The 12921-nt window shown below is 34.8% G+C and overlaps 1 protein-coding gene across 2 annotated transcripts in view; it reads right to left on the bottom strand.

The window, feature by feature from the left end:
• Positions 1–215: 215 nt before the first annotated feature.
• Positions 216–12921, bottom strand: part of ZNF804A (zinc finger protein 804A) — a 268748-nt gene continuing 256042 nt past the window's right edge. For both annotated transcript variants that reach the window (XM_066232591.1, XM_066232590.1), the window contains 2 exons: positions 8652–8782; positions 216–5046 (listed from right to left, as the gene is read on the bottom strand). In XM_066232591.1, the coding sequence (XP_066088688.1) occupies positions 1815–5046; positions 8652–8782 (3363 nt within the window). In that variant the 3' untranslated portion in view covers positions 216–1814. The remainder of the gene's footprint in view (positions 5047–8651; positions 8783–12921) is intronic.

Below are 12921 nucleotides of genomic sequence, written 5' to 3' on the forward strand. Positions count from 1 at the left end.
TCCATTCTAATTTTAGTTCCCATTTTTGGAACATACTATCTTAAAGCACTTGAAATGGAATTGTTTCCCTTATTATTTTTATTTCTATAGTATTTGTTAATCACAAAATGGTATATTCAGTTTTTTACAACCATTTTTTTAGGAAACATTTAAATCAACGATTATGATAGCATATAATCAATAAAGTAAATGACCTATATTTTCTCCCTTATTTCTCTACTTAACATATAATTTAATATCGATTATTTTGACAGGGGAATATATGTTTATGATGCTCAATATTATTTAGGGTAACTCAGTTCCTGTGGTGAACATAAGAAATAGCATGTCCTTAGTCCAACACCAATTAAGAAAGAAAGATCTTTATTAAGACTTTAGAAAGATCTTTAGAAAAGATCTTTATTTGGACTCTTGGTGCTGGGATTCATTGTTAGGCTGCTAAAATCTTTTATCATATGTACATGGTGAGGAGAATCCTCTCTACCAGTCATATAGACTTTGTTTTGCCAACTGGCATGGCGTGGCAGGTATACATGGAAAACCTCCCTTGTGCAAAGTGTGGTGTTTCCTAGATTTATATTGAATAATCATATTCCTCAGTACACATAGAAACACTTGAGTGAACAAAAATGCCAAGATCATTAAAAATAAAGCAGAATCTGGAAGGGCATTGTGAAGAGTTTCTCATTTTTTTTTTCCTGGTGATTTAAAATTAAGATACAAACACTAGAAAGATTTGCAGAAGAAAAAGCTATTTATTTATGCTCCTTCCCACTTCCAGATTCTCAATTAAGAGTATATCTAGATACAGAATGTGTTTATGTCATTCTTCCCAAGATGTTACATAATGGATAGTGACTTATTAATTAAACATATTTCTTAATCCATGCTAAAATTCTTATATATGTATATTTCCTGCAACAATTGAAAATAAATATAATAAGTTTGAGAATTTTGACATACAAAAAGATTTTAAGAAATTATATTTTTGTCTTTTTTTTTCTTTGCTAGTGGTTTTACAGTTCCTGGAAGATAACTATGTACTTTGCATAGTTCTGAGTTATTCTATCTTTGAATACTAACATTATTTTAACATGAATTTCCATGGTTTATTGTCTAAAGGGCCAGTTGTTCAGGAAATTTAGTAAACTTTCAGTATAAGCAGCATTAAAACAAACAGAAAAACAAATGTATTGGTTATACTTATTCTGAAGGAGGGTATCATAGTTTAAGTACTAATAGAACACTGCAGGGCCTCTGAGGTTCAGAGATGCCTATTTATAGAAGAAACAGTATAAATCCCAAACCTACTTTTACTATACATTCCACAAACAGTAAAACCAACTAAAAACAGAAGTTTGGTTTACTTAAATATTTAACAAAAATTTATTGCAAGAGATATTTTTCACTGAATTTACAGTTTCAAGGAACATGGTACAAAACATAGTGCCATCAGCTTTGTCTAAACATTAAATAGGTGCAAATACACAAAGATTAAAAAGAAACCAAAGAACATACTTTACAACATAAATTACAGTACTATAAATATATTTTATGTACATTATACATACTCTGAAGACATCAATTTAATATACAGCATATATTGTATTGATTTTGAAACTATTCAGTGCCTTAATAATATTATATGTTGGAAACTATGAATTTATTTAGACTTACAGTAAATGATATCAGGTCAAAGAGGCCAGATTTTGGCTCATTTCTTCTCGCCATTGGAATAGGCAATGATCCGCTTAGATGAGCCTTGACTCATATAGCAGTAGTTTTCACATGAACATTTTCTTTTCTGATAGTGACTAGAAGAGGGGCTGCAGGGGGATGACGGCAGGGTGAGGGGAAAGCAGAGAAGGGAAGAGTGCGTGGGGTAAAGGAGGGAAAGCTAGATGGCTGGGATGAAGAACTGAAGCAGGAATGATGGGCATCTGAGGAGGTGCAACAAAAGTTGGCTGATTCCCAGGACAAAGCCTCGGTCCTACCGGTCCTATTGAGATTTGAGGTAACGATGTTCTGGTGAGAGCTGGGACTTGGGACAGAAAATGTTGGTGTGGTTGAAGCACTTTAAAGGTTCCAGAGGCGGCGGCGGCGGCAGCGGCGGCGGCGGCGGCGGCAGCAGCGTGCTGCTGCAGAACAGTGTGGTGGATGGTGGTCACGGAGGTAGAACGTAAGGGCTGCTGCAAAGGCAAAGGCTGCAGAGGTGTGCTAGGGGGCTCGAGGGCAGCTGGGGGGAAGGTAAATTTGACCTTGTTGGCCAGGATGTTCGGCGGTATGAAGTGCTGGTAGACCTCACAGGGGAGATTTTTGAATTTGTCATGGTTTTCCATTGGGATCAATAATGCTTGTTCTGGTAAAGCCAGTGGAGCCAGGATTTGCTCTGTCGTTACGAAGGTACGACCACTGACATGGGCTTCTTTGAATGGTAATGGTGGTTGTGCATTAAGAATTCCTGAATTAAAACGCAGCCACTCTGGGGATGCCTCGTTCACCTTTCCTTGTGGAAGGGCTTCAGCCAGCTCATAGTGGCAAAGGTACGATTTAGGTTGTGACGGTCTGAAGTGCTTTTCCATGTTAGGCACCTTGGAAGGAATTCTCTTTTCATTAATATTTATATCCTTGCTTCTTTCTTTGTGTCCCAGCAAGGTAGTGTCCATTTCCTCTTTTGCTGGGGCGCTAGCTACATAGACAGATGTGGTGGGTTCATTGGAAATCTCCGGCAGTGCACCAGAAGTGGTCTCCATTACTAAATGCTCAGTCTCACCATGGGTTCTAGAAGGAAGGGGACTACGAGGGTCTAGGGTCAGTTTGTTTTCATCTTGGTCTGAGTTCTTTTCGACATTTGCAATTTCTTGTGATTTTATTTCCTCTTTTTTGTCTTCACTTGTTAATTCATCTTGGGGACATAAGGAAGAATTGCCCTTCGTGGGATAATCTGCATTCTCTTTGAGTTCCAAAGCTTCAAATCTGGTGTGGAATCTGCTTCTTTTTCTCCTCCGTTTCCTTTTAGGTTTAAAGGGAGCAGAGGCACGTGGTGGCCCCCCAAATTCTTCTGATAAAGAATTCTTTTGATTTAAACTTTCATCTGAAGAATAAGAATATGAATGCTGTCTACGTTTTCTATAAAATCTTTCTGATTCATTAACTAGAGAATTATAACCTCTTTTTACAGCCTGATTCTGACGCATGCATTTCATGTCATTTTGAAGAAGACAACATTGGTGATCCTGACCACAACTGGATGTTTTGGCTTTACAATTACAGTAAGTTCTGGAGTGTGTTAAATTATGTTTCCCAGAATGCGTCATTGTTAGAGTGGAGTGTTCATTTAAAACAATGGAGTTCTTTGTACAGTGATTTTTAGAACTGATATCATTATTATTGTAATTAGTGTTCCAGGTTTTATAAATTTCTTCCTTTTCGTTTAAGTACATAAACTCCGACTTAGGCTTTTTATCAGGTAATTGATGTGAATCCAATAATTGTTCTACAGCTATATACTGCTTTTCTGAAATTGTTTCCAGTACATTTTTCCTCGTTGTATCACTGTAACTACTTTCTGTTCCCATTTTGAGGTGAGGTTTTGATTCTTTGGTTTTCTTCCCATGGTGATGGTGACATAACTTTCTTCTTCTTTTCTTTCTTCTACTTTTATGGAACCAGTGTTCTTGTGTATCTTTCAACCTTGTTTTGTCATATTTCTCATGAGTATCTTGTTTTATTTGCTTTTTAATAAAATTATATCTTTTTGTTTTTCTGATTTTACAGGAACTATTTTTATACCTCTGATCCATATTTTCATTTTTCCCAGAATCAGAACTATCGGAGAGAGTATCTTCAGCCAAAAGAGGAGTGACTTGGGTGGATTTATTTCTGCTACTTCCAATGTCATCATCTTTGAGTCCTGAAATAGATCTGTCTTTGCAGTCCAAAACCAGTCTCTTACAAATGTCTTCTTCTTTCTGCTGAGAATAAAGGTCTTTTAAGGGCAGCTTGTTTTTGTCTAGATTGTTCTTTAATTTAGTGGACTTAAAGTCAAAACAGAGAGGATTGCAGCTATAAGAAACTGATGGTTGAGTATTTGTGTAAATTAGCATTTCTGATGGCCACTGAAGAACTGTGGATCCATTTTTGTTAAGTACAGGAACAAACAGCTCACAGGGTTTTTTATATAAATCTGGTTTTTTATACAAGGCTATATTATCCTCTTCAGAATTTGAAGGGGCCAACATCTCAGGATCACAGTTTTTAAATTCAGCTTCAATTGTGGATGCACCATGGTCCTTAGCATTTTCCTGTGGAGTAGCTTGTGAAGACATGCAGTCATTCACCTTATCAAGAACTGTGCAATTAACTCCTAACAGATCAGAACCATTACCACTCATAGGTATGTCTTCATTAATAATAACATCTTCCAGTGGTATTTGATCTGCTAAAGGGACTGATTTTTGACAATTATCTGCATCAGAAGATAAAGGGAGTTCAAATGGGCAAAATGAAGGTAATAATAATGTATCTTTTTCACTAGCAACTTCTTTCATCTCTGGAGTGTGAGCAGTTTCTTTGTAAGAGCACATTCCCTCTGGTGGCTGAAAAGAGTCAGCTTTCATCTCAGAACTCAAAAGTGTATCTGTTGGTGAAGATAGTTGAAAATGACAGGCTCCGGGGACAAATCTACTTTTTCTAGTAAGTCCTTTTTCCACGGAGGCCTCATCATTGTGTTCAGAGAAGGCTGCAGCTGAGGACTCCAGCTTCAAGGATGCCTTCTTTGGAAACGCAAAGGAAAAACCAATTTTGTGCCTGTGAATTCCCTGGGGTTGATCTCCAAATTGATTATTTTTTGTATAATTATTTGCGCTTTCTGGATCTGCAGTAACAGTGGTAACATCTTTAGCATTCTCTTCATTATGAATCAACGTGCATTTGAAATCTTCCTGGTTATTAACTGAATCCACAACAACTCGTTGGGAAATTTCACTATCATTTTCTCTCACAGTAACAGTTGTTGATTTGAACATGGGGCCACTTCCAGGAGCACTACAAAAAGTAGCAAAAATACGTATTAGATAGGACACTTGAGGAAGAATATTCAAACACATTCATTTCAGAAATGTCATTATAATATATATTTTCTTACATATAAAAAATTACTTTCATATGGTGCAATTGCCTTCTATAGTACCACAGTTTCATTTAGTTATTGGTTATTGTTTAGGATAACATGGAAGTCCTGTCATGATGTTACTTTTATGGCTGGTAACACCAATGTCAGGGATAGTCCCATGCTTTCACTTGTGTTTCTTCTTTTTATTTTATTTATTCATTTTTAGAGGGGGGAGAGAGGGGGAAAGAGAGAGAGAAGAGAGAGAGAGAGAGAGAAGGGGGGGAGCTGGAAGCATCAACTCCCATATGTGCCTTGACCAGGCAAGCCCAGGGTTTTGAACCGGTGACCTCAGCATTTCCAGGTCAACGCTTTATCCACTGAGCCACCACAGGTCAGGCTCACTTGTGTTTCTTGACCAATATTTTTTACCTCCACGGTCTTTTTAGTGACATTTTGAAGTACTGTAAAATTTTCTAAAATAAAATAACTTAATTCACAAATTATTAAAAGTAATTACTGATACAATATGGACAACATGAAGGAATTTAAAGAAAAATTCATCATGACTTCAGAAGTGCTAGAAATTCACCAACATTTATTGAAAGTCTAGCACAGGCCCAGGTGGCATACTGTAATGCAAAAATTACTAAGAGATAATACTAACTTGAAGAGAGCTTTGAGTTTTTAGAATTGCTATTATTAAGATTTAAAAATTATTCTGATGTTATAAATGATATAAAATATACAATAAATAAAAGGTAATTTTAAGAGAAAAGATTATTTACTTAAAATATGATTTTTATTTATTTGCAATTTCAGTATAACAAAAGTAGTGAGTTGTGATTTAAATAACTATATTGTCTAGCATAAAAACAAATAAACTACCTAAATATCATCTTTACCCATACAGAATCATGCTTTGTAGAATTTCCCATGCTATTTAAAAAGTTAGTTTCTTAGAAATTACAATTGGAAAAAAATTTTTAATTGAATATTTTATTTAATCTTTAACAAAATTAACTATTTCATTGCTTTATTTGATATTTACACAACAACAACACTATTTTCTAACTGCATATTTTTAGAGGCACCAAATTAGTTGAAAAATTATGTATGGATGTATATGTGCATAACAATGTGCGTGTGTGTCCATGTGTGTGTAAAAAGAAGTATGTACTGTAATGTATACTGAGGAAAGTAATTTAGATAGGAAGTACTCTTTTGTACATATTATTAACTCTATTTCTCTTAATAGAACTTACATTTGCAAATGCTATTTATTGGACATTAAATTACATAGGTCTTATAATTCTCTATAACAGCAATTTTCAATCTTTTTCATCTCATGGCACATATAAACTAATAACTCAAATTTTACACCACATCAAAAATATATTTTTTAACAATTTGACAAAAAATAGGCATAATTTTGATAGTTTTACAAATAATGATAGTAATTATCTACTATTTTTGTTCCAAAGTGGCTTTTTAAAAAATCAGGTGGCTCTACTTGTATATGAGCGTTCTTTAGCATCAAGAATTAAGCAATCAACTGCAACTTTATTATCTGACATGATCAATAAGATGCAAATCTAGTCTATTACCTATATATTTATGGTTCAAGACAGGACATTCACACTGGATGGCTATTTTTGTATTAGCTATTGTCATTTTTTTTAATTTGACAATCTAAGGGAAAATCACTGCTCTATAATATAAACTTGCACTTGTATAATTTTTTATTTATTACTAGACAGAATAAAACTATTTGGTTGGTATAACTGGATAACAGTTTTATTTTAACTGTTCTATATATGATTCTAAATAAACCTAAATTTTATTTTAATTTTTTCAAAATTTCTCATTTCAAGAAATATTTTGATATAGCAACATCCCTTAACACTATTCTATGCAAAGAAAATTTAATATAAAATAACTTGGTTTTAGAGAATAGTAAGAGAGGCTTATTTATTTGGAGGAGGAGGGAAGGACACTCTAAATAAGGTTTTTCCATACCATGGCTCTAGCATGAACTGTAAGTTCTAAATTACAACATTATAGCTCTCTGTTAGAAGCAGGTCAAAGTATAAAGCTGTGCATGTCTGACAGTCCAGTTCTAGTTCATTCAAAGTGAAACTAATTTATACATGCCTCTGAAATGTACAGGGTCTTCCTGACTCTTTCAAAATATTTTTAAAGATAACTTCAAAAATGTTATTCAAATTTATAATTAAAATATAGTTTCTTTTAAATCTATATTTATAAAAAGGTCATGAGATAGTGCTTTGGTCTCTTCTTTAATCAAATGTTTTGAATTTCACCAATATATATAATAGATTTCAACTAAAATAACTTTAATAACAAAATAATGTATTTAAAAAAATTCAGTGAGAGGAGGGGAGGCAGAGACAGACTCCCACATGTGCCCCAACCAAGATCCACCTGGCAAGCCTACTAGGGGAACAATGTTCTGCCCATCTGGAGCATTGCTCTGTTGCTCAGCAATAGACCTTTTCTTAGCACCTGAGGCAGAGGCCATAGAGCCATCCTCAGTGCCCAGGACCACCTCGTTTGAATTGAGCCATGGCTGCAGGAGGGGAAGAGAGAGAGAGAGAGAAAGAGAGAAGCCAGAGGGGAAGGGGTGGAGAAGCAGATGGGTGCTTCTCCTGTGTGCCCCAACTGAGAATTGAACCCAGAGCATCCACATGCTGGGGTGATGCTCTACCACTGAGCCAACAGTCCAGGGCTAAATTTTTTTTACAAACTAAAATTATAGCAATTTTGGCTTTCTATTGATATATCCATTAAACACACTTTTGTGTAAATTCAAGGTCAATTTATTGTTTAAAGCCCACGGAGAACAATGAAAATTTATTCTTTATTCTGGGTACAGAAGAAATAAATTTATGTCCATTATTTCTACATTTCCCTTTCTCTCTCTCTTTCTTTCCTTTTCTTTTTTTTACACAGAAATTTTTATACCCGCTTTATTTTCTTTTTCTTTTTTCTTTGTATTTTTCTGAAGTGAGAAGCGGGAGGGGGGGACGGGGGACCGCAGACAGACTCGCGCATGCGCCCAACCGGGATCCACCGGGCATGCCCACCAGGGGGCAATGCTGGGCCCATCTGGGGCATTGCTCTAATGCAACCAGAACCATTCTAGCTCCTGAGGAGGAGGACATGGTACCATCCTCAGCACCAAGGCCAACTTTGCTCCCATGGAGCTTTGGCTGTGGGAGGGGAAGAGAGAAATGGAGAGAAAGGAGAGGGGGAAGGATGGAGAAGCAAATAGGTGCTTCTACTGTGTGCCCTGGCCAGGAATCGAACCCAGGAATTCCAAACGCAGGGCCGTTGCTCTATCGCTGAACCAACCAGCCAGGGCCCTCTTTCTCTCTCTCTCTCTTTCTTTTCTTTCTTTCTTCGTCCCTCCCTTCCTTCCTTTCTCTCTCTCTCTCTCTCTCTCTCTCTCTCTCTCTCTTTCTTTCTCTTCTTTAATCATTACATTTTAAGAAAACATAACATTTCATTGTATACTCACCATACAGTTTCTTTTCTTAGTTCGGCCAGCTTGTGCAGACGTTGGAGTGCCTTTTCCTGTTTCCTTTCATCTTTCTTAGATTTAGATGCTACATTTCGAGCAAATTCCCTTTGTTTCAGTTCTTTGAGCCTCTATTAAAAATACAGAAATGATTAATAGTATTTAAGTCTACAACAATGTTAAAATTACTATTCTTTTTATTGTTGGAATTTTCCAATACATTATCTTTTACCTCATTTAAGGAAACTATAATATTTGCAACAACCACTGAACAAAAATATTGTCTTAACCTTTTGGTTTGTGAAAATGCCAAAACATATTATTACATTATATTAAAAGATACACCTATGCCTTAGGTAAATTGAAATTGAAAACTTTAATTGCAGTTCTTGATTGTTTCCTGCTGAGGTTCTCTGACTAATTCTGATGAACTGTTGGCATATTGTAAACCCCTAATTTTCAAATAAAATTAGCTTGTGTATTTCAGTTACACAAAATAAATTTCATCATATTTTGATCCGCTCTACATTAGAAGGCATCTGATAGTTTTTATATTTTTATATAAGAAGAGTAAATGACCCCCTCTTATGTGATTTACAACAATCTCCCTTCAAATATTAAGCATATTTCCCAAATAATTCAAGATATGAGAAGAAAATGAATAGTGTTTTTGTGTAAATTCTTTTTACATTAGATGTATTTTTTTAATCTGCATTCACAGGCTCATTTTGGGGGTCGAAGTGTAAAATAAGAGCATGTCATCTTAAACAGAATTGATAAATAGCCATTCATGTGGCATGATTTAAGAAACACCAAAGTGATCCCATGACCCAAATATTTTTACTATAATCCTCACAGACACAGTGAATTGTTATTAAAAATGATTAAGGTACTATATTTTTTCAGGAAAGTTCACGTAGTTATGCAATTGTAATATATTGGAGTCTTAGAGTAAGACTCTAAGAGAATAAAGCATATACTAATCACATTTTTATGAAGTGATTGAACAAAGTTTTAGTAATGCTGTTTACATATTTACTGATGTAGGTCAAAGCTTAGAACAATGACAGTATATAAAATGACTGCTTAATATGTATTTGTTGACTTATATGTAAATCACTTTAGCTACTTTAAATTTGGAATTTTTCTTTCTCAAAAAACTATAGTAGTGCTAATGAAATAATATTAGACTCCTGGTAATCCTGAATTGTAAATGCTTAATTTCACCTGCATAGTATCATAGCAAAAACTTCAAATAAACTTTAATATTTTAATTGATGAGATTTACATAAAATATGTATACTTATTTTAAAAATACAAAAGGCATTTTTAGCATGCATATTTTGATTGACATATTTGTGAAGATGGGGTTTATTCAGAGTTGAATTTAGATAAACAACAGACCATGTCATAAATATCTAAATTATACAAGGATTTCACAGAAAGTAAAACTTTGATATCATTCCTTTAATATAATAATTAAAAGTAGCTATAATTTTATACTCTGTACTAAATAATTTATTGATTATAATAAAGATCAAGTATTAGAGTAAAGAAAGAAAAACATTTTACTTTTATTTATTTTAAAAATTTTATTAAATTTATTGGGGTGACATTGATTAATAATATCATACAGGTTTCTGATGCACATTCTATAACACATCATCTCTACATTCGATTGTGTGTTCAACACCCCAAGTCAAGTCTCCCTCCAACACCATCTATTCCCCCCTCTACCCTACACCACCTCTCCTCACCCCCTTTCTTTCCTGCAGTTCCCCCACTGACATCCACATTTCTGAGGTTGTTTTCTTCTCTTAATCCTTTCATTTTTTTCACACAATCCCCCAATGAATGAAGATCGGTGCAGCTACTGTGGAAAGCAGTATGGAATTACCACAAAACATTAAAAATGGAACTGCCTTATGAACCAGAAATTCCACTTCTGGGAATATATCCAAGGAGATCCAAAACACCAATTTGAAAGAATATATGTGTTTGTACATGTTGGCATTCATCGTCTTGGTCATCACTAATACCTAAATCCTTGCAATCATATCAAGACTTACTCAAAGACAACTATTAAACATTAGCAATAGTCACTCTGTTAAATGGCTAGGTTTAAAAACAAAAGATTAAAGAAAATGGTTTTACTTTTATCTAGGGTATGTCTATATGTCTGTCGCAGTATGTGTGGACAAGTGTGTATAAGTATATGTATATGCAATTTGAAAAAATAAGGAGTAAATACACACAGGAAGAGATAACAACTATCATTGGTTGAGGGACTCTTATTGTGCCATATAAAGACAGACAGGGTGCTCAGAAAATTCCAAGGAAGTCTACCTGGGAAAAGGACATCTCATTTATACCTTGAAGGCTATAAAAGATCATGAGGAATCAGGATTGGATATTGGGGGTGGGAAAATAGTCCAGCAAAAATACAGTTTTGTGTAAATATAAGGAACATGCATAATCTAAAACAAACAAACAAAAACTGCATGCAAAGAAGTATGTCAGAACATAGTGTATGTGTGGAAGTTTAGAGAATTGATAAATTATAGGTCCAGCCAAATCATGAGTCCCTGGAGAAAACACTGAAGGATTTTATATAATGCAATGCCACAATAGGATTTTCATTTTATCAAGATTCTTTTCGCATGAGTATGCTTAAATTTTTGCCCTATAATAAAAATAAAGACAAGGAGCCTGATAAGTAAGAAACATTGGGTTTTTCTATAGCAGTTGCAGTGGGGAGACAAAAGTAGAATTGGTAACTTATTTGATGTGCACAATTGAGTGACCTATAGGGAATGCATTTTCTTTACTACTTGCCTTTTTAAGAAAGAGACAGTTAATCACAGGAGTGTTTGGGTGCTAGGTGCAGGATGCTAACAGAGAATTTGAAAGTCATTAGAAACTAAGTTTTCTAAAATAAATATTTAAATAAATTAAAGTGCCAAGCACAATAAAGCAAAAAAATAAGGCTTCAATACCAAGAAAAGAATTAACATTCAAAAATATTTCTTTTTTAATTTTTATTTATGAAGAGATATTTCAACAAATTGAGACAATTAATTTTCTACTAGGTCCTTTGGGAAACTGAAAACAACAAAAAGGAAAGATAGCCTTGACTATTTTTAATAAAATCTTCAGAACAAAAAGTTAATTTCTATTATTATATATACTTACAATTTCTATTTTGTGTATATATATATATATATAAAGATAAAAGTACATTTCTGAAAAAAAGTAAAGCTTCTTTTCTAAAACAAATACATAAAATGTCAAGAATTTCACTATTTACTGTTCGATTGACTGTTAAGATTTTATTACTCCATTTCATTTACATAGTAGTGAACTACCTAGTAGCCTGTCAGTTATCAAGTGTCAGCACTGTTGTGTTATCTGTTATATAACTGAATGATTGACATTGCAGGAATCAGCTCTTAAATGCATACAGAACTGAATATTTAGAATGTAAAGGTTTTATCTTGTAGACTTTGTCAAAAAGCACCAAGCTACATTTAAGAGTTGTATTGATTTCTATCTTCCTCTCTGTACACATTATTCCCTTATCTTCGTGACAGACTTCCTGATATCAAAGTAAACTAGCTTGCCTAATATTTAGAGACAATTCAGGTACAGAGCATACAGGCCTGGTCAAATACTTGTTAGTTTTAGGCTTGAATTTATCAGGTTTTTGTTGTTGTTGTTGTTTATTTTACATTTTTTGATACACAATCTGTATATTGCTTTATGTGTCAACACCCAAAGCCAAGTCTTTTCTGTTGCTGTACATATGATCCCTTTACTTTCTGCTAACCCCCAACCCCCTTCCCTATGATAACCACCATACTGTACCCTTCCCTCAGGGACAAAATTTTCTGAGGTCCCAGAGCTTGTTTGCAGATAATGTGCATTGTACCCCAACATGAATGGTCAGGTGAGGTGAGCTCTAAGAAGTTAAGTAGTGGAAGCCAGGCTCCATGGCTGTATTTCTGTGAGTGGAATGCCAATTGCCAGACAACCATGGCCTCACCTTGGTGCTTCATCCCTGCCCAGGTCGCTGAACTCAACCACAGCTAGTACTGCCCACTCCTGCAGGAATGCTCACTGAATCTCTGCTGTCCCCAGCTGAAGGGACTACATTGACAACCTGATCCTTCTCCTCTCTGAGCTGGGCCCCACAGTGCGATCCAGGCTGCAGGACTGTTCATGGCTCCTTTGTATGCTTCTCCCTTCTTGTCTTTCCAGTTTGCTCCCACTT

This window comes from Saccopteryx bilineata, chromosome 5 (assembly GCF_036850765.1).
Source record: "Saccopteryx bilineata isolate mSacBil1 chromosome 5, mSacBil1_pri_phased_curated, whole genome shotgun sequence".
Taxonomy (NCBI): Eukaryota; Metazoa; Chordata; class Mammalia; order Chiroptera; family Emballonuridae; genus Saccopteryx; species Saccopteryx bilineata.